A 22972-nucleotide genomic window follows, 5' to 3' on the forward strand; every position below is an offset into this window, starting at 1 on the left:
ATGTAATTTGTGTCCACTTCTACATCCCTTTCAGCTGGCTGAGAGGGATAAAATGTCTTATGCTTAAATTAGAATTAGGCCCCCAGTGTTTTCCTCTGTGTGAGGATAAAGATCTTATAATAGAATGAAAATTGCTCTTTGTATTTCGAAGGTAAATTTCCACTTAATTCTTTTCTTTTTCTTGCTTATTAGGTTGGTGTGAGAATGGGACATTTCCTCATTATCCCCTGCTAAGACATATATAATAATAGCAATTAGTAATTGAAGTACACAGCACTTCATTGRCTTATGAAAAGTTCTCTCACTGCTCTACGTCATTTACGTGCATTTATTGTRCATGGTAAGCTTGGAGGTGCAGGGTAAAGAAGTAAGAATGTAGCTTTGACCTTTATTTGTCTATTTATTTAACCTTAGCAATGCTCTAAATGCACAAGATTACCTTGAGATGTTTCCTGAGCTCTTGATATATTAAAGTTAAATGTGTCATATCTACCTCTTCCCTGGCCYTGCAGTGTACAGAGATTTAAATATGCTTTCAGGCAGGATATATCTGTAATATATAGATGCCTGCATATTTAACACAGGTTACTGTTGCCTGCAGTGTTGTCCATCTGGGCAGTGGCCATGGCATGGAGCTAATTTTCAAGATGTGTCCCCATTGTTGGGGCTCAGTTGAGGTGTTCCCCTGTACTGGTACTCAGGGCTGCTGCTTCAGCTCTCTATTTCTGGAAATGACATTGAAGCTCGAGTGGGTGGGGATTACCCAGTGATAAAATGTGTGTGCAGAGAAATATGATCCATCTGCATTAAGTGCTTTTGATTGTCAGCAAAAGTATCTGTGCAGAGACTTGGGAAGGGAGCTCAGTGCCCTTTCTCTTTTACTGGAAATGAGAGTGAAAGTCATTTATTTGCTAGCATGGYGATCACACTACAACTGTTTTTTCCTTTTAATGGCTCCTACTTGAGTCACGTTACAACCATGCGAGATTACAGAGGAATTCTCAYGTCTTGACACTCGATGCTGTGTTCCCTCTTTCCTGCTTTAAATGGGAGAAACTGGGAAGAAGGAAGGAGAAGGCCAGGGGGAAAGGCATCACTCCAAGTGTGGTGTTCATTTAATTGAAACCTCTGAGCTTCACCTGTCACTGAGGCTCCCCTTATATTCTTCAACTAWTTTTTTGTTCTTCTAAATAAAGGGACTAGTTTGGAAGAGTTTAGAGCTACTAATTTAGAAACATGCATCTACCAAGACTATGATTTAGTGAGTGAATAATTATGAGCAGTAAAGTAGAGCCACKCACATTAAAGGGGCAGTTGATTAGCATGATCAGAATTACTCCCAGACTTAAAWAATTTAGGCCTTCTGTTTAAGGCCTAAATGCAGAATAAGCATATTAGAAGTCACTAGAGTGTCATGGCTGCTATAATGAAAATTGCATATGTTTTGCTTTTATTAGTCCATTAGCATAACATGGTTAACTTAGCATTGGTCCAACATTTACCTGCTATGGTCACTGCATATAAAGCTAGCAGAACATGCTGATCATGTTCCAGAAATGGGATTTTCTCRCTCTCAGCAGGGAGTTACATTCCTGGAGCTCTGACTCCAGTTCYCCTGGCTGCCCATCTGGAGCTCGGTCCTGAGGATCCTCCATTCCTGCAAGTTTTCCCCTAGATCCCAGCTTCTCTGGGGTCACAGTGGTGACAGGATGGCCTCCTCCTTCCAACCGCTCCTGTGTCCTCCTGGCAAGCACTCTGTGCTGTGAGCAAATACTCTGGTGGTCAGAGAGCCAGGGATGATTGCAACAACTAGAATTCCCTGTTGTTGCCTCAGATCAGAGATGTTTAGGTAATTTTTGTAACGTGTGGGTGTTTTTTCACAGCATGTATTTACCAGAGAATTAGGGGAGAATACTGTTTTTTTTTTCCTGTGAGAATGCCTCCCTTCTTAAGCAATATTTCTCAGTTGCTGTGTGTGGTTTGTGGTTGTTCAGAAGTGGGTAAGATTTTGAGAGCAGAAGGTCTTGGCCTGATCATCTTTTCCAAGCCCTGTTTCTCTATTGCGAAAGACATCCGTAACAACAGAGTGTTTTCAGGCTGCTTTGGATTTTTTTTTCTCTCAGACYAGCCAACTCTCTGCCACCTGACTGTGCATGTACTGGGTACTCCTCATGTTTAGAAAAGACTAACTAGGCTTCTGGCATCATCTTCTGAACCTTTGGCTTGATATTCTTACTTGTGTCTTAGTGTACTCTTAGAACAGGTTGTTTTTAATGACATCTTTAATACTAGTTACTCCTTGAGTGCCTGTCATTTCAGAGYTTTGTTTTGTGATCTAGCTACTTTAATTCCAAATTTAAAAAATACAGTGCAATAACTCACTTCATAGTCATGGCTAAACCCAAAATGTTGGTTTGTTTTGCATTTTGAAAGGCATTGGGTGTGGGTACAGGCACCATAGGAATGGGCAGTCGGAAGTGGTCAGGGAGGGCAGGACAGCAATAGCATGGATTTGGAGTTAACTGGGTAAAGCACACGCTTCTGCAATGCTTTTGCCTTTTCCAGTAACAGCCTTTTTGTTTTGCTCTGTTTGCAGCAGTCCTATGCACCAGCTCCCCACCCCATGGCTCCTCCCAGCCCCAGCACAAACAGCAGCAACAACAGCAGCAACAACAGCAGYGGAGAGCAGTTGAGTAAAACCAACCTGTACATTCGAGGCCTTCCACCCGGCACCACCGACCAGGACCTTATCAAGCTGTGCCAGCCGTAAGTGTCCTTCAAATACTCTGGTTTTGGGTGGGAAGAGGCCAAAGCTGGCCTTCCTGCTCACGCTTGTGTGGCCACAAAAAGCCATCAGAAGCCTCCTGCACTCAAAGGTTAACTCTTAGTCCTTTAGTTTGGATAACTAATTAATGCTGRAAACCTTCAGGTAATGAGTTAAGAGGAATAGAGAGGTGAGGGCCTTCACATTGACTTTTGTTTATGCTAATCTGGTTGATTTCTTATGTTAAAAGGAGAACTTTCATGGCAGGAAAACCTCCCTAATGACAGATTTTATAGTTATAATGATCTGTGAATCACAACCCGGTGCACAACACAACATGGGTGTTCCTCCCTCAATCATTTATCACATTTTATGATTGCTGTGTCACACGTTGCTGGGCTCAAAGATTGAGAAGTATGAAACCCACTGAAGGTGGCCTTGTGGCCATGTAATTAACATCCAATTAACTACAGTTCCGCTGAAAAATTATGCTGGAGAAAGTGGCACTTTCTACCTCCCTGTTTATCTTGAGAGTCATATTTGCAGACTGTGCTGTTAAAGAATGATTTTATTGTGTTTTATTTGTGTTGAAGCCAAAGAAGACGCAGAAAGGAGCTGTTTGCTCCTCACGCATCATCAAAAAAGCTACTTGCTAAAATGTAATGCTCCTCTACCCTGTTTCCCTCGACTGAATGTAGTGGGCAATATGAGAAAAAATGACAACCTTGATTAGTTTCCAAAGTCTTGATTATTACTGGTGACATGTGGGCAGGGAATAATCCAGTTTGAGGTTGCAGCCAGAGATCACCATGGTGGAATTTAGCACAACACATTTTTTTTTTTGTGTTGAAATAAAAACAAGGAGAAATTTGAAAAATAAAAATCCACTCGGTTATGATGCAGACCTGCAGTGCTTTTGCCATAGAACCATTTATTCAAAAAGACGACATCATCTCTAGTTTTTGTCATCAAAAATCAGCCTTTTAAATAGGTTTYAATAAATGAAATTTGATAAAATAAGGAAAAGTCTCAGGCCAATTTACAGACCTGAATTCAAATCACTGTTGTTTTGAAGCTTGCAAAAGGACTAACAATTTAATGGGTTTTTKCAATTTTACAACATTCTTCCTTTCCTGATTTTGATCAAAAATCCTGAAAGACTTCSCTGAGTGCACTTTATGTGGACATGACTGAAGCTAGAACTGGAGCCAGTCTTACTGAGGTGATATCTGGACTTGAGTAAAATTTTGTGAGCTTGAAACTCTTCCCTGTGACTTTCTGCTATTAAAGCTTCTGTGGGTAGAAGTGACTCACTGTTCACAGGAGAATAGTGTGCTGGTGACGTTTCATATTTCATGCAAACTGAAATGTGAGTGTACCTGTCTGACATTTGTACAAACTTCATTCATTGACACTTCCCACATGTGACAGTCACAGATAATCCCAGTTCAAGGGCCAGATCCTCAGTAGGTATAAATTGACTGTAGTCTGCTGACATTCAAAAAACTATTTTGCGATACATCTTCTTGCAATGTGACCCTTCTGCARCTCACATAGATGCTTTCAGCTGATCAGGACTGATCTAACTATTCCTGGAGGAGTGTCACAGCTTTGGTGTTAGTGCTGCTGTCGCGGTGTGAGGCTGTGGTGTGTGAGCAGTGATACTTGAATCATGAAGTTCAGAGAGCGCGTCCCTACCCCTGTCTGCGTATGGGAAGTGCACATCAAGTATCTGAGAGCCTCCTTTTAGCACTGTGGCAGAATTTTTAATGTGCTCCACTAAACTTAATCTGCTGTAAGATTAGAGGGCTTTGTCTTGCTATCATGGGGTTCCTGTGTGAACAGATGCTCTTTAAGAAAAACGCTGACATTCGTTTTGCTGCTTTTTCTCTCCTTTGGCTGAATGTCAGTGAGGAGAAACCAGATAGTTCTTCTGACTTCTTTTTTCAGAAAATTATAAGAATTTACCAAAATAGAAGGGAAAGACAATGTAGGGAAACTTAAATATTTGAAAACACAATAATTTGTGCTGGCAACATGTAGATTTCAAGTAATATACTGCAAGATATTCTCTTTACCTTTGCAKGTGGTTACATAGTAGAGGTAGATAAAGGTCCAAAGCTCTTATCTCTTCATCTGCCCCCGCTCCCAAAAAAACCCTCAAACCCAACCCTCCTCCCCAAAAACCCCACTAAAACCAAAACCAACCATCTGCTGCTATATGAACAAGACAGTTTTTTCTGCTCAGAAAGGTTGTCCTCTGTAGAGGACATGGCCGGAGCTTCACCATGCATTGGAGTCCCTATGTGAGCCAGTATTCACAAAAGAGCAGAAGGTCCTTACTCTTAGGCTTCCTGCATAGCCTACTATTAGCATCATTTGCTACAAGATGTGAAAACCTCAATTCCAATCCATAAACCGTATTATTATTTTGTAGTACAGTATTTTTGGAGAGCTGTGTTTAAGGGAGGTACTCACCAAAGCTGGCTTACGCCCAGCACACTGGTTCCCATAGGCTGACTGCCAGTGCCTAAAATGAGCCCTTCTGAACCCATTTCCTCTGCTCTAGCATGGGACAAGGCTGCTAGCAGTACAACTGTCACTTSTTATGTCTCACATTTGGCAGGCTGAGGAATAGTGTTCTAAACCCACAACATTTCTCTTTCAGAAGGACAGGAAATGCTGGAAATGCTTATGTTATGTACACTACCATATCCCATCCCATTTTCAKGTTTATTCCCATCATAAGGAGGCCATACTCTAAATCAGGTGTAAAGATTTTAATTTAATTGCATTTTGCCAGGTGGGTTAAGGAAGAGAAACCCTTTAATCAGAATTGTTTGATAACGTAGGGGCTGTTTTGATGAATCYTGCCTGCTTTTCTCTTTTTCTGCTGTGTGTTTTTGTTGGTGTRCATTGCACTCTAAACAGCAGATTGGAGTGCCATTGATGCTCGAAGYGCAGAGTCCATTACACGTGATGTGAGACATTTCTGACAAATGTTCCGACACKATCAAACCTTTTATCAATTTGAGAGTAACCTTGTCACAGTAATCTGTCAAACTGTTCATATAACTAAAGGAAAACAAGTCATCATGGGCTGTACAGTAGCTGAGTAAATGAAAAAAAAATTGCTACTGGAAGATTTTTCTTTTTGTGTGGCTCTGATCCTCAGTAGTTGGTTTCACATGTGTCCAGCAGAGTTTCATCAAATTCGCTTTTGCAGCAGGGAGCTGTTAGGTTGCACCGTATCTTTTGGGACTCTATACAATAACTCTGTCAMAAGTTACATCGAAAAAGAGTGAGAGTGTTAAAGCAGGCAGTTGTTTCCTTCTATATTTATCATCTGAATTTTCATAAGCACTGAGGAAAGGAACTTCCAAAAATAGACCTTGGCCTCTCTTAACCTTTCTGAGGTTTTTAGAAAAAATGTTTTTTAGAAAAAGAGGTTTTATACCTATCTGTGATTATATTGCTCATCAGAACTTATTAGTCTAAAATTTAAGTATTTAGATATTCCATWACAATAATAGTATCACATAATCACCATTTATTTCTAGGAGGTACACAGTCTGTGCTAGTGCAGTGGTATACACCATTATATGTGTATCTTCCCAGTCAAAATATGATTTTCAYCAAAAGGGAAAATAATCAGCCTTAAAATGTAACATTGTAGACAAGAAAATTTGCATGGTGTGTCATTGTACAAGCAAAATATAAATTATTATCTTTGAAATATTCATAATCTGTCACTTTAATTTTCATGCATTGTCTTATATTTCACCCAGAAGAATTCCAAGATTATCTTAAAAACATACACAGAYGAATTAGTGCCTTATTATTATACTAGACACATCCTGTTCTTCCTAACCGCATCCTGGTGAAGATAAGTTGAAGGAAATCTCACACACAGACTAAACATTTGAGCTTTATGATTTCAAAACATATTTAGTTTAAAGARCTTGGTCTTTTTCTCAAGATTTTGGTATTTCTGTCTGTTCTTACGTTTTTGCACTAAAGAAGATTTAGGCCCAAAAAATTTTTAAGAGATAAAATAAGCTTTGCAGGAAGGAAAGGAAATTTGGGAAAAGAGGTATTACCTCTTCCTTCCCCCCAGTGATTTTGAAAAGTTGGCTTAAAAATTACAGCATCTGACTAAAACCCAAATCTTCTGCATTGCAGAGTTAAGACATTGATAAATGTTCAAAAGTTAATCTCTGTCCATCTTGATTCAGTCAACTTAACTTCTTTGTGCTCTGGGATAAAATTAAAGGGCTTATTTAATTAAACAGCAACAACAGTAAAAATATCTAAACCTTAAGAGAGTAAGTCTGTATACTGCTCAGGCTAACTCTTGAGGAGGATGAGACAGAATTCTCTGAGGTTTTCCAGGTATGGGAAATCCCTGCTGCATAATGATTTCCATGAACATTGCTTTCTTTAAATAACTTCTAGATTGATAGTTTTGAGTAGATTACTCAAGCTTTTGGGATTGTTTTGGGTTAGTGGGGTTGGTTGTTTTATTGATTTTTTTTTTAATTTCTCTTTTGTCTGAAGGTATCCTGACTGACTCCTTGACAATTCACCAAGTGTGAGATTTTAGCCTCATTTAATTTTGAATGTCCTTGGTTTTGTCTTGTGGAACRTCTGAATAAATATTCAGGCTGTCACTGTCTAGGTTCTACTAAAAGGCTAATCCTGAGGCTAATGTAACTGAGGTTATCAATTGAAAAGCAACACATTAATTTACTTAAATTCTAGACTATTTTTGAAATGAACTCTGTGTATTCCTTTTGCCCTCACAGAGAAAGGCTGAGTTCATCGAGGTTTCAGAGAGGTTCAAGGTGCCTTTCAGGATAGGTCATCTTGTTAATAGCTGCAACAAAGTACAACATTTCCACTGGACCAAGCCTTGTAGCAAGTTCATGATGGTCACTCCTGCATTGTGTTGAGGTAGTAAAGAGTTATACATTCCTGACTATTTTTATTTTCATTTTGTTTAAATAACAAGACCATATTATATGAAAACTGATGAAATGAAGGTGTGGGGAAAGTAAATTCCCTTCCTTTGCTTTGTTTGTTRTTGCATTAAAAAGTTAATGAAAAAGAATTACTGTGAACTGTAGATAAAATAAAGGTTAAACAAAATACAATTGCCATAGTGAGCTCAGAACCAAAAAGACCAAAAGAACCTCTGCAGTAAATCCGTTGTTCCTCAATTAAGCCAGACAGAATCTGTACCCAGGGTAAACTGATGTTCTCATCCTGACCCTGGTGAAAACAAAACCCAAATTATCTGAGACTTACAGACTTAGAGRGTCTTTGTCTGCTCCTCTGTTTTTAAGAAGTAGTCTTTGGAGTGGTAAAGGGAATTCACTGCATTCTGTAATATTCTGTAGGTTAAAGCAAAGTGCACTCTGTCTTCCATATTAATTCAAACAGAACCACAACCTACATCTCTCCTGTAATTAATATCAGCTGACACCATTGCTCTGTGATATAGCAGAGACTGAGAGGGCATGAAGGTGAGAGCACTCATTCAGTGGGATTAGCTCATATAGGAACCATGTGGCATCACAGGGAGTAGTTCCTGCTTAAAATCTTGGTGGATATTTTACTTTGGTGTATCCTGGTAATATGAGAACTGGGAATGGCTCTGAAATCTGCTGAAGAGATCAGACTTCATGGGAACTAAAGAAATGCCCACACTTAAGGGGGAAAAAAATGAAAAACAACACTCCCCCTCTCCCTTTCACTGGATTTTCTTTGTTATTCCAAGTAAAATCAGGAAGCAAAATCCCAAGGAGGGTGTACTGCWGGACCAAGCACGGCAAAGGTACTCTGCTGGATTGATGGGCTGATAAAAGCAAGGAGAGAACTACAGGAGTATATTCCTCTCATTTGTTAATGTTTGTGTCTTCAGACCAGAGAAAAACACATTGATATGTTAGATTAGAGAAATCTGTATTCCTCTCAAGTTCTTTGTGCAATGGACTTTTCCTAAAAGTTTATTAAGAGAGGGGCAGGAAAGGGGGAAAGAAGGTTAATTCTTTTAAGTCAAAATACTTTTGATCAGGAGCCAAACAGTGAATGCTAAGGATGCATAAAATAGGTATAAAAGCGGAGGAACCTGATGCTGTGGACGTAATTTGTTAAATCTTGTACTGAACACATCTTTGTAGTGATAATGCTTATCAATGTTAGAGAAACATTGTGGGATTCCTCTCTAGGTCCGAAATGATACAAGGCAGTGACCTTGTATTTCCTTTGAACAATGTCTTGGTTTCTGAAATCAGTTGCTTTGCAGTTTTGCAGTTACATGAATATCTCTGCAGTGTGTAGATATGGGGATAGATATGTACAGGTGTTTTCTCCTTTACCTGGTATTGTTGAAAAATTATTTGTACATTAATTCCCACTGAAATAATATCCAAATATCTTCCATTGTTAGAAACAAACATTAAAGCTGCCTCAGTAGAYAATGAACCAACCCTCTCCTTACCTTGCCTCTTTCATCAGGGAAAACAAAACTTTAGGTCAGCAAATGCCCACAGCACTACAGAGAGCTCCATCTGGGATGTGAACRTTCCCATTGTCAGGAAGAAAGGCAGAAAAGTAATCTGCGTAAAGTAATAAATGAGCACCTGCACTCTTCTCTGTTTTGTACGTGCCTGTCTTTTCACTGGAGTGTGACAGAGTGTCAGTGAGAGTTTCTCATCTCCTTTCAAGTTGGATGAACCTGATTTAATGGAAGATATGGGAGGGGGCAGCATTTTCAGACACTGCTGCTGAAAATATTTCTTCTGATGAATTTTAATTAAAGTCCTTATGGAATAAAAAAGAAAGAAAAAGAAAAAAGAAATCCCACAACTTAAAAGAGAACTCAGAAATATTGAGTCTTCTGTGTAGCAGTGTGAAGGGCATGACCATAACAGCCACTTYTTTTGCTTACTGTGCAGGAGGGGTGTTGAGATAGGAGGGCAACACACTTAATGAGCTTCTTCTGACCTGTTTCTGAGATGTATGTGTTTCCAGACTTTACTTGTCCTCTTTCTTTCTCCACTTCTCCAGCTTATTTTTTGTGCAGCCAGTCAACCATGGGATCCCCATCCATCCCATTTGAGTTTGAAAGTGCTCATGGCCCGAAACTGTCCGAAGGACAGACAGGCTTTCCACCATATGTCTGTGGGACATGTCTGTTTTTGTAATGTGGATGTTTCTCTGTGGAAGGGGTTTCATAGCCATGGAACTCTTGTCAGTCTGATTTTTCCAGCCCCTCAAGGTGTCTTGTAAAACTCTGAAGCTTGGTTTCTGCTTTCCAGTTTGGTGGCTGGTTGATGTGCTGTTGGTTTGATGAAGGTTGCCTCACTGCTGTCCTTTTAGTGSTRTTTTGTTGMGTTTTTTTAGTAGCAATGAAAGTTYTGGTTATCTTTATTTCTTCTGTTTTGAAGCTTATCCATGTGTTTTAGATTTGTCTGCATTTTTGGTGTTTRTTCTCCTAAATTCCATGGTGTCAGGTTCAGTGTGTCTTTCTGATCTCATATCCTTTGAGAATTGATGGCAGCAGTGGGAGAGCAGAGCCAGTCGCTGTCTCACATGTGCGGAGAGCAGAGACGGAAGTTCCGTGACTGGCATGTGGTTTATATTCCTTAGGAGTCACCAGCTTTTGGGAGAAGATGGAGACATGCTGTTCATGTTCTGACATTTCTGTAGCAGGAATGTTTCTGTAACCTTTTTCTTGAAGGTATGACGCAGATAAYGTTCTGCTCTGTTTGAGAAATACATTGTCCTAAAGCTTTGCTGAAAGGAAACAATACCAGTTGTGCTTAACAACCCCCTCCCCAAACCCAGAATAACCTGGGCACTGCTTCCAGCTAATGGCAAAAACCTCAGTGCATGCCTGCAATTTCTATGCAAGGGGAAGTGGCAGGCCAGCTTTGGTGGCAAAGCTATTGAATATTATCAGCACGAAAACAAAAATGTCATTGTGTTCCGCCGCTAGACTTTCTCATACCATTCCAAACAAGCATCGACAAGAGCTCTGTGCTATGCAGCATGCAATGTCCTTCATTCCAAGTATTTGGTAACTTCCCAGAATTATTTGTGTGAAAAGTGCTGCTACTAGATYTGTGTTCAAAACTGCACGGGCTTTAATTTTTTTTCAAAGAATATTCTCTAGAGAAGGAATTTCTTAGAATTGTTGCAACTACGTCAGAGGTTTTTATATCTGCCTCATTATAAACAGAGATGGGAAAGATGTAATGTTTTTAGCCTAATTTTTAAAAGATGTTGATCTGACGGAGATCTAAACAAGTTTTCTCTRTCTTGGGCTTGTATTTTCTGTGTTCCCAGCATGAACTCTAGGGAACATGGAGACCTCTGGATGCTGGTTCTCTTGGAAGGTATCTAGGCACAGCTCTGGKGGCAACCCTAAATAAAACAATGAAGGCAATAATAATGTGGAATTGTAGGACCTGGTCTGAAAGAAGATTTCTGCCATCAGACACCCAAACCCATGGAAGCTTCATGGAAGCACAGCAGTCTGTTCAAATAGCAGTTATTGCAGATCACAGGCGTGTTATTGTTTCAGTGTAATACAGGTAATAAGTGAAGCATTTATGGCTATTACTGCCTGGTGATCACATAAAAATAAAAAAGAAAACAGACATGCTTTCCTTACTTCAGCTTCCCAGTTCAGCATTTCCATATTCTCCTGGGGTTATAATCCAATTATGAAACTTCAATTATTTTCTGTAATTCATTGATTCAAGAAGAACATTAACTTTTTAACTTCTTTATTGTAGGAAACTAATAATTAAAAGCGATAAAATTATTCACAAAGTCATAGAGTTTAAGGTCCAGAAGAGACCAAGGGATGGTCTACCATAATTTTCTGGTTGATTCAGATCTTTAAATTTTCCTTATTTGCTTCTGAACTAAACATAGCAATTTATTTTGGTGTAAAGAATAAGTTCCAAAAAAGSACCCACTCTGGAACTGAAGATATGAGAGCAACAGCAAACCTATCACTGTTGCTAAGAGTTTATTCCTCTTAACCACATTCCCTTGTCAGAATTTCTAACCCACTTACAAATCAAGTTTCTGGTCTTAATTTTTCACTATTTGTTCTTAGTGTAATGAGATTAAGGATCTTTCTGATTCTCTCTCTCCATTCTTCTCCCAGATGCACTTATGCAGTCACTTTTCAGATTTTTTTCTTTTAGAATCCAAATAGCTGGAGCAATTTAAGTCTCTGATTGTAAGACAGTTTTCTCCCGCCTTTGGATAATTTCATCAAGGACTGCAGGGATCRTTTAAATGTTTTTAAAACTAATTATTTCATGTTTATGGACATTTGTTATTCTATTTAGTTTATATATTTTCATATGTGTCCTTAAATGGATGAAATGTATTATTGGAACATCTGTGTTCCTAGGCAGGAGAAATGATACTCAGAAGCTGCTGCAGTGTCTTAGTAGGAGTGTCAGGGGGTGCCACATGTGCTTTGTGGAGATCACAGAGCTCTGGTTCTGGCATTATGTCAGAAGCAGAAGCTCATCTCTCAACCTCTGAGGTTTTGGTTACCTTTAATTTTAAATCATCTCTCTGTCCGTCCTTGGCCATGAGTAACAAACCCCCATAGAATGAAACAACTGCAGCACCCGTGAAGCTTTATTTTTAAAAGTAAGGAATTTGGATCTAAGCCATACCTAACAATTTCTCTACTCATTTTTAATGTATCTTGTCTCCTCTGCTTTACTTAGATCAGTACCAAATTTAGAATTGCCAATTAAATGGAGTATGGCTAGGAAGTTTTTTAAATTACTCTACAATAACTTAGCACAAATATTTCAATATAAGGTTTGTTAAGTGCCTTAGGAACAAATGAAGTGCCTTATAAACAAATTAATTTCTATCACATATATGAACATACAGCCAGATCAAGGAGCTGAAGGATTCATATAAGACAATCTCTTGACTCAGTATAAAATKAACCCAAGCCAATTGCTTCTAGATGGAAAGGAAAACTGATGCCTATGGTGGAACAAAATGCAGAATGAGCAAGTCATTGGTGGGGTTTACATGAAATCATGGTACTGTGCTCATGCCATGATTTTGGTCATTGCCTAACATAAGAATTGAACTAAAGACATGACTGTTGGCAGGTCTTATAGATGTAGGAGACAGGTTGTAATGATACAGCTGTTAAAAGTTTTCAGCACTTTCAGAAATTGCAGKTTTTCTACCTCTGTTTTCACACAGTGGTAAGAAAAAGCTTTCTGTTATATAATGCAATTAGTATTTCTTATTAGAGTCCTGTGTTTGTTGGGTTTTACTGAACTTAGAGAAACAAGAATTTATCTCAGTCACAGGGCCACATTTCTTGTCCCTCCTGTGTCCCTGCCGTGTTGTTCCCATGGTCCATTGAGGACATGGGGGCTGCTGTTAGTTCAGTGCTAACAGCTGAATTTCCCACTGCTTCTGGTCAAGTATATCTCTGTAGGCAGCATGCAGGCATTTTGTGGTGAGGAAGAGGTGGATTAGAGTGGCAGGAAGTGTAACTGCTTGGGTGATGTTGTCTGTCAGTGCAGTTCAATGTGCAGTGAGCCAACAATGTGGAACAGATAACTCCTCATATAACAGATAACAGTTAACTCCTCAGATAACAGTTAACTCCTCATTCTCCCTTATGCTTTTTCCCATTGCTCCTCATCTTCCCTAATGCAATCCTCCTCTGAAGAGAGATGTGTCTGCAGAGTAGTCAGGCTCATAATTTGCTGCGGAGGTGCTGGTTAGCACTGCAAGGGTATTGATGAGAAACTCATGTTAAATCTCCCTTTGGAGGCTGCCGTAGGGTTTTTACAACTCACCTACATGTGGCATTTTAATCTCTCCTCAAAGACTTCTGAAAGGGATTTTTAAAGTGCTGTGCCACTAGTTAGTAGCTGTCACCAGCGTGTGAGGCGTGCTCTCAGTGGAGAGTTTAGCAGCCCTCTGCTGCACCTGGAGCCCAAAGGTCGCTGAGTAAATACATCTCTATCTTTTCAAGCTGCCAAGTCACGGCAGCATCACGTAGGACTGGGGATGTTGGGCATGGGAGAGAGATCTCTGCATCTCAGCAGATTTGCAGGCTTGGGGACCCTTTTTGGCTGGGGGACATGCTGTGACAGGCCGTCTGGTGGGGCCGTCGAGGCGAAYTGGGCATGCTGAAGGCTCGCAGGATTCAGGCTATGTGCCAGCAGTAAAGTGCTTGTCCCCTCCTAGCGAGGTAGCCCTCCAGTCCTGCTATCAGGAGGGCTGCAGCTGGTCTGCTTAATGGTATTTAGTAACAGTATGAGCAGTAAAGCGTGCTCTCCTGTTACAGAAATCCACTAATGCTGGCATCGGGAGTGGCGGGTAATTCAATCACACCCACAAAAATGATATTAAAGTAACATTAAAGAGCTGTGTAGACCAGCAAAAGACAGGAAATTATGGAGTTCAGACTTGAAACTTTATCCTTAACTCACCCATATTGTGTCGAGGTATTTGGAAATTTCCGTAGAGCGTGTGATTTCATGGGACCTACAGTGGGGTGGATTGTCTTGTTTGCAGAGGATTTCCTTGGTAAATATCAGCCAGYATTAGTGAGAGTTATATAAAGAAATCACAGCACAATGTACAAAGTGTAGCTGGACAATGTGAGGTTTAAATATGAATATCTTGGTTTGGGCAGTTTCCCCACCCCAGCTTTCTGAAGTGCTGCATCAGGCATTCACCATGTCGACATTTTTCMGATCAAGTTTCAGTTCAGTAGCTARCACCCTCTTACAGTTTCAGAACTATTTTCTAGAGTTGTTCTGTTTCTGACCAATAGTCACAAAAGGTTTTCTTTTGTTTAAAATTTACCTTTTGATTTAAATACACTGCTCCTGTTATTTAATGTAAATTCAATTGGGAACTAAGCCAAATGCTAAACAAAGCCAACAAAAGCTAGCTCTGTATCCATCTTCAGGCTTTATTAATATTTTTCCTTATTTTTGGTCCTGCTGAAACCGGTAATGTAGCTCAGTAAGCAAGATTAACTTCATCATGTTAAAGTCCTGTGTTGGAAATGGAAAAAAGATGTTGACTACCCCATCTTTTTTCTTGTGACTTCTAGTCCTCCATCGCACCTCTCTGTAGCAGCAGGGACAAGGGAAGTCCTTGCAAGAGCCCCATGGGTCAAGGAGACAGGGAGTCAATTTAGAGACTATTCTCAAGATGTTCATAGAGAAGGCTTAAGGTGTTTTGTGAGTGCAATCATTTTGTTTTACCCATTGGCACCAGAGAAACCAAGAGTTAGGGGGAGAATTGTCTGTCGCTCCCAGGGGCAGGGACACCAGCAGGTACTTGCAAAGCAGCTAAAATGGCAAAAAGTGCAGCACCCAGATATTGTCTCACATCTTCAGGAAGGTTTTGTGATCTGTGCTGAATTGTATTCTGCCCTTGGATGGCCTGGTGTCAATACCCAAATAAAACCTATATAAGCCCAAGTAACATCTGATTAAAATTTGTTCCCATGTGGGGGAAGAAGGGAGCTACCTCCTCTGGAAGAGAGGAAGCTAGATGATGGTTGTTACCTGGGAGAGATTAAAAGAAATTCAGTCTAGTGCAGTGGAAGTAAAGAGTGACAGAAAGCAGCAAGAATCATTTTATCCTCGTAATAGCTCATTTGGGGATTTTGTATGGTGTTTTCTGGGGATGATGAACTCTTGGAATGGTTGAGCTCTGAGGCTGTTACAATTTTCCCCCATGTGCTTTCTGTGCTAAGAAGCTGAGGAGGAGTGTCACCGTGTCTGYCTGACTCTGTGGCGAACAGGATGGTCATTAATGACCATGCATAGAACAGTAGGATGGCTGTATCCTAGGGGAAATCAATTTTCTGCAGAAAGCCAGGCTTGTAAAGAGTAGAAAATTTCCACTGAAGGGGAGGAGGGGAAAGGGAGACAAAATTGCCAGAGCAGGGATTAAAAAATACAAAGGCTTCAAAAGTAAGGGAAGACTCAAAAGGCTTTCTGTTCAAGGTGGCTTTTTTCTCTTCCCTGTGTCAAAATTGAGCTGGTCTTGAACACACTAATCTTAGAGGTGGAATAGAAAACAGCCTCTGGGAGAAGGTACGGGATGGGGGACACATGGAGGTTGGGGARAAGACTGCCTGGGGTTTAAACAAATGGTGATTCTTTGTTCTTTTTTAAAGTGCATTTTTCTTTCAGATGGAGAACAAACATATAGAACTGAGTCAGAAGGGTGCATGTCTCTTCCAGAAGGATCCTCTTTTGCAGATGCTTCTGGATTTTAGAGTCATGCAATGAAACCTGGGACCTGGTTAAAGCCAGCTGAGGTAGCTCCATGCTCTCACGCAAAATTGGCGTGGCTGGGTTGTGGATGGTCCTTGAGTTCCTCACCATATGCAGGTGCAGTTTGGAATTCACACTAGGGCCTGAATTCTTCTGCCATTCTCACTCTTAGGCTTTTGTGTCTCTTCTCTAAGTTTCACTGTAGCATTGAGTGTCTCTTACAACTTTGCATGGCCCCGTGCCTAAGAAAGTTCTTCACCACACTGTAACAGTTTGCATGTTTGTCATTTCTGTGAATATCCTTCTAATCCAACCTTGCTGTTCCCTTTGCACAGCTGGAGAAAGGTTTTTAAGCTCTTTTATGAGAGTAAGATTACAGCATCCTCGGGAAAAAAATGTTGTTTAACAGGGGAGATAAGGGAACTAAGCTGTAACTGGTGTTAAATATCATCATTCAGATAACAGCGTTAATAAGAGTGTATTTGCTTAGACTTTTTAAAGTATGTTTGTATGTTTGTGTATCTTAAAAATGTAAGCAGACATAAATCTTTGCATCTCAAACAACAGGATGATTCATTTCTGACTGTTCAATATTAAAGGCTAAACCAGAGATAAGATAACATACCATAAACATGGAAGCTTGAACAAAGAACTGTTGTGCTGAGAATGTGGGAATCAAAATGAAACTGAAGTCTGAACATAGGAAATTGTTTTACAAAATGGAATGTTGCATGTAGAGTAACATTTAATGGCTCTCAGAAATTGCAAAACAGGGCAAATYCACAGGTTTTTCTCTTGATCCCTGTGGTCTCTGGAGCAAGCCCAAATAAAACGAAGGGCATASGCATATGGGAAATGAGGAGCTAGAGCAGACCTTTTCTTTTGTCTTGCCTTCTTATTCAAGATGTTGGTCTTTTGAGAACTTCCTTTCTTGAATAGCAGAAAGAGAAAGGGTCAGAAACTCCCAAGGTCTGAATTAGTGGGAGGAAAGAGTGAAAATACTGTTGATGAATAAAAGGTTTCAGGAATGCCTAAATATATGGTCTGATACTACAAGTGCTTGGTTGATGAAAGCTGGCCATTGGGTGCATTCAGGGCTGTCCAGAATATGAATTCAGTCATTCACAGTTGTAAATATTTGCAGAATACTTGCCTGTTTCTTGTAGAATGTATCTTGGTTTCCATGAAAAATGGCTGTGACATTTTTACATTGGTTTTATACTTTCACTGCTTCTGATGGGATGTTCAAAAAGCAGGCAGCTTGCTGTATAGGTGATCATTGCAAATTTTGTGTTRTTAATTTTTAAACCCAGCACTTTTGGCAGATTGTATTTGGAAGATTATAAATGCTGGAATAATTTATCTGTATAGGATATAGTTGTTATTTGTGTGTGTGATAGCATTAAGTGAGGGGTGTCAGCACTGGGGTTCTGATCTATCTATATCTTTTGATAAAAAGTATCTAYGGTACTTTTTATAAAGTGGGGAATAGATCACAGGCTGGATTTGTTCCTTGCTATAATTTTTTTTTCCTTGGGATTGTTTTCTGGGACCCAAACCACACAACTGTCAAGCAGTGTTTTTACCCTAGCTGAAGTTGTTCTCTAATATTTGATGAAGATGTAGCCCTTGGTGTTGCCATTCCTCAAAATTATATTGCAAGGTTCACAGTATTTGTTTCTTAAACCCCTTAGTTCCTTAGGCATGTGATAAGGTAGAAAACTCAGCTTTCAATTTTTACAGAAATATARGTTTCTTTCCCTCATGGCTGTAAAGAGAAGCATGAAAATACAGCCTGAGTCTATCACAAAGGCTTCAAATATGTAAGCAAAATAAAAGAACATCTCAAATTTATTTGTAATTTCTCAGTACAAAAATTAATTTTGTAACCTTTTCTTGTGCATTAAAGAGCAATTGACAGTGCTGTGCTCCTTGACCGGTTTCAGAAGGCATGCAGATTTATCCCAGTGAATCACAGCTCTCTCTCTCTCTCTCTCTCTCTCTCTCAGTATGTCCAATACTCAGAATGAGGTCTCAGATTTTCCATGTGCATCTTTATATGGTTTGAGGGTTGTATCTTTTTTAATTAGTTTATTAGAAGATGCCTGAAGCCAGTAATATACAAAAGTCTTTTCTTGAGGGCTCCCAAGCAACTGAAGCTAATTTGTTTCCAAATTCAGCTTTACTGGTCAGATTTCAAAATGGGCTCACTGTGTTTTTTCAGTGAGTCTTTTGTTCCTGGAGTAAAAATTTTCAGCAGAAACATAAAATATTGAAATTCTTATGCCTTTCTCTAGATCTGCCCATGAATATTTCAGAAAGGATGGGCTACAATGCATGTCTTCATTGCTTTCCATCTAGGGTTCCTGCCTAGCTGGACCAACCAAATGTCCTTTTAAGGACAGAAGGACACTATGGGTATAAAGAGTTCATTTCTTTAGTGAAACCCATGGTTTATCTCATCCCTTGCTGGTCCTTGTTGGCTGTTTTTGGGTACAAACTGAGCCACAGCAGAGCACAGCCATTGCCAGTGTTGGCTTTTCTTCTGTGGAAGACTCATGGTCAAGATGTCCAGAGAGATCAGCTRGCACAAAGCCTTTTGGTTAAATAAAATTTTGTTTTTCTTAGGCTCAGAAGTGCTGACTGATCATCAGAGACCTACAGGACATGCTGATTATGCTGCACAACCTGGCCCTTGATGTTTTCTTAAAGTAGAGCTTCAAGACACGAGGCAATTGCTCCATCAGTGTAAATTAGGGCAGCCCTTGGACCCCTTGGRCAGCAGAAGGGTACCATATTTCTGGAGACCAAGAGTCTGATCCAAAGTGCAGTTTTTAATAAGCTCTCCCTCTCCAAAGGTATTTATTCACCTGACATAGTGACACTAATATGTTCAAGTGTGTCCCTCTGTCTTTGGGTAATAGAAAGTGAAGAATTTTTTATAAAATAGACAAAGACTCTAAATATATTTTTAAACTTGCAATTGTGTTTTTGGATCAGGTGACTCTTCATTTAATGCTGCATTCATTTGCAAGTTTTTARTGGATTTTGAAAACATCAAAAATTATCACATGATTCATAAATTGTGTATCTATATTGCATGTGGGGCAGCTTCACCTAGTTTGCATTTAATTGTTGACACRATTATCACTCAAGAGAAGGTCTTGGTGAATACCTGGGAGTTGTGATGAGTTACCAGCCAGAACAGATCAAAACTAATTACTGTGGTAGTTATAGCCCTTGCACTGAGGAAAGGAAAGCCCTGGCAGACTGGGAACATGCACTTATATAYCCTGTGTACATCTGCTTGCTGTGTCGAGGCTGCAGGGAGGACTTTCCACACCAAACATGCACGTTAATTTACGAGTGCCCAAACATAATTTAACCTTAAAAAACGTGGTTCATCCTGTTTAAGTTCAACATACCTGAAATTGTACACRTGCATGAGCATTTAAAAATTTTGTGAGCAAATAGCTTATTGAATCTTTTTTTCACACACTTTGCCGAGCCTGTCTTTATGTTCGAGTTGTACAARTAAATGGGCTAAAAAAATCTTTGCTTTTATAAATATACTTGATGGAATTAAAATTCAAAGGAACTCAAACCCAGAGGTATTCTGTCCTAGTTCTGGGTAAGCAGTGTGAACTTTTGTCCGCATAATTGTAAAAATCCAAATCCAAGCTCTTGTTGTTTCTTCTTGAAAATTTCAGGCAGAAAAAATATGCTTCTCTGTGCCACTTCTGTCAAAATTTGGCCTTTGGAAAATGAATACAACTGTGAAATTCCAGCCCTGGAAATAAAAGGATTAAAATAAATATATTGAAGAAAAAGAATAATTTCCATGATGCAGGTCCCAAGTTATGTATTTTGCAATGTAAAAATCTGAAGAAACAGTTCCTCTAAAAACTGTATTGTTTCTAAAGACAACACAAGCACCTGTTTTTTTCTAACTTGTAAATAATGAAATGGGAGCTCTGTGAACTCAAGAAGTCTCACTCACACATTTGACTGAAATGGCCTCTGTATGAACCCTAGAAAATGCTTTTGCTTTAAATTATCAGTTTGAGTTCATGGTCCCTGGTGGTAGTTGGAGTTCTTGCTTTTATCTATAATTCCTTTTCTTTTTAATTCCTCTTNTTTTTTTTTTTTTTTGTCTTTTATTAGAGGGGAACAATCTGATTGAGGAATGTATGTGTGTATATATATATATATATTTTACAATATGTTGCAGTCACTGAATTCTTTTAAGAGTAAATTGTTTTAGTGAAATGTCAGAAAATCTTCACAAACTGAATGCTCAGAGTTCCCTTGAATAATGAGGCTATTGTTAAATGATTGAATACTTCAGAGATTAATATCATGGTATGCTGGCATGCTGGTTCACACCAACTGTAATTTAACAATGAATCTCCCGTAAGTAAGCAAGACTGTGAATGAAAAATAAAATACAAGACARCACAGCATGCTGGGACATACAAAGTAAATAAATTCTACACATAGGAATTATATGTTGGGGAGGGTTATTTCCAYCCTATCTGAAATAATTGAATTGTTGGATAGAGGAAATTCTTCAGGTTTGAAGAACTGCTTCATTTTTTATTTCCAGTGCCGAKGAGCAATGTCTTTATAGTAGAAAAGATAAGTTTTGGACTTTTTATAAATCCACTGCTCTTTGAAAATTAAGGTATGCCTAGCATTATCATTTCTGACAGGCTAGAGTAAACTACACCTCATTCTGTGAAGGGTTTCTTTAATAGGAAAGGTTAAGGGTTTCCTTAACTGTCTTCCCAATAGGGCATCATATCATACAGAAAATTTAGAGGCACTGCTAAGTGTCTGCAAACAAAAGTTGCATTTTATTTTTTAAGACATCTGAATTCTTGAAAACATGGAATAATTAGTAATTGAAGATTTAATGATGGCCTAGAAAAAGAACTGAACTGTACTGCATGAAATCATAGTTATTAATTTGTGCATGAATTTCATTTTCCATACTTAATTTAGCAACTGCAGAATATTTTGCTAATTAATTATTAACAGTGGTTATTTGTCATGGCAGAACTGTGAGGGAAAAACATAGCTTTCTATCAAAGTAAAAACATAAATGTCATAATTTTAATATGATATACAATAATGTAATCAATTTTTAAATAGTTTTAAATAGCTTCAATATTTAAATATACAGATTTAATATGAATATAATACATAGCACTAATTAAGAATAAACAACATTTAGAATAGAAACTGCAGCTAAAAGCYAAGTGTCTTACTTGCAACAAACTGAGGAAAAGTGCTGTAAAATATCAGGCTTTTGTGGGGAGTGCCACATTAGTATGTGGTGTTTTATTCTGTATTGAGTAACAAGGGTGTGACAAATCTGTAGCCTTATTATGAACTCTGTGAATAGGATTTGAGGCTCTACCTACTGAAGGCAGTGAAAAAAMTGCCTTTGATTTCTGCAAGTGTTGGATTAAACCACTTAATGTTATTTGCATACTGACAAAAAATTCTTTTTCTGGGAAAGAACAAGGCTACAGGAAAAATTACCTTTGAACTGCTAAAGTGATATACTTCTTGCAGGTCTGAAAGTTCAAGGTCTTCCCATTTCAATAAATGTTGTRTCTGTTTAAATTTAATTTACTTTAGCTTCTGTTTTACCTGGTTTAATTTCCCAGGTACTTAAAACAGTTGCAGTAAGTCTTCAGGCCTGTGCACTTTCATGTGAACCTATTTTTCCAGAGGTTAAGGTTCATATATTGTATAAATATATAAATACAGATTAGTTTGAATAGGAAGAATGACTCTTTTTCTTGGTAAATCTGCGTTGTCTTGTAAATACAGTTCAAACTTGAATGTGAGACACATCTTCTGAGGGTGAAGGCACAGCACATTCCTGGGCTTTAACAGCAGTAGATTTTCCTTCGGAAGGAAAGCTAGGATTTTAATAGCAAAGGAAACTTTCAGTTATAGAAATTTCTTTACATGCCTGTATATTTGCAGGATTATCTTTCTGAGGATGTTGAAATTTTACAGGGAGGAAACTTCACTAAAATGACCAAGTTTTCCCTATTCTTCAATGAAAGAGCACCAAAGGACCTAACACAGCCTTCCAGCRCTGTATTAGGGCCCTGTGATTTGAGATAAATTGTGCTTGTATCTTCTGAAAAGTGGGAGTTCCAARTATGATCTGTTAATGCAGTGTTAAAGTCATGATCCATAATTTGAAATAGCCTTTTAATTTCTTTCTTCCTAACATGGAACTGTTCTTCAAYAGAATGGTAAGATATTGAATTTTATTTGTCTAAAACAGTAATAGTGTTTGTGGATACATTATATAACATAGTAATTTCATGGATTTTGTAACTTTTTCTCTCTCTGAGTTATGAAAAATTTATTTTCCGTGGACGTGGGATGGTGGTGAATAATAGGCCCACATATGAATGAAATCACGACACCCTCAGTAGTAAATATCTGTACCAGAAGATATTGAATATGCATATGTTGTCTTAGTGATTCATCAGCTTGCATTCTCTTGAAAATTCACTCTTCATCCATGCTACAGTGTTCACTACTGTCTGCTTAAAACTATGCTATTAACTGTGCTGTTAGGAACAAATATAGAAGATCTGAGTTTCAAAATTGCTGAGCTGCCCTTTCAGAATTTGGTACTAATGACTCAGGATCCTTTTTGAAAGCCCAGGGCTGGTTTAGATGTACAAACAAAAGATTTAAGAGGCCCCTCTCCCTTTTTTTTGGTGATGTTTCTGAAACTCTTGCACAAGTCGTTGGTCTAAATTGCTTTACTAACTTCACAGAATATTCTGAATTGAAAGTGATCCACTGGGATCATCAAAGTCAATCTCTGGGTGAAGAACCTTTACCTAAACCT

General features: G+C 38.8%; 1 protein-coding gene across 4 annotated transcripts in view; it reads left to right on the forward strand.

Annotated features, from left to right (window-relative positions):
* RBMS3 (RNA binding motif single stranded interacting protein 3) overlaps window positions 1-22972 on the forward strand; it is a 660983-nt gene that overhangs the window by 314527 nt on the left and 323484 nt on the right. For all 4 annotated transcript variants that reach the window (XM_057378472.1, XM_057378474.1, XM_057378473.1 and 1 more), the window contains one exon: window positions 2597-2766. In XM_057378472.1, the coding sequence (XP_057234455.1) occupies window positions 2597-2766 (170 nt within the window). The remainder of the gene's footprint in view (window positions 1-2596; window positions 2767-22972) is intronic.

Source organism: Malurus melanocephalus, unplaced genomic scaffold, assembly GCF_030028575.1.
Source record: "Malurus melanocephalus ecotype Western Australia unplaced genomic scaffold, MMel_1.1 scaffold_361, whole genome shotgun sequence".
Classification (NCBI taxonomy): Eukaryota; Metazoa; Chordata; class Aves; order Passeriformes; family Maluridae; genus Malurus; species Malurus melanocephalus.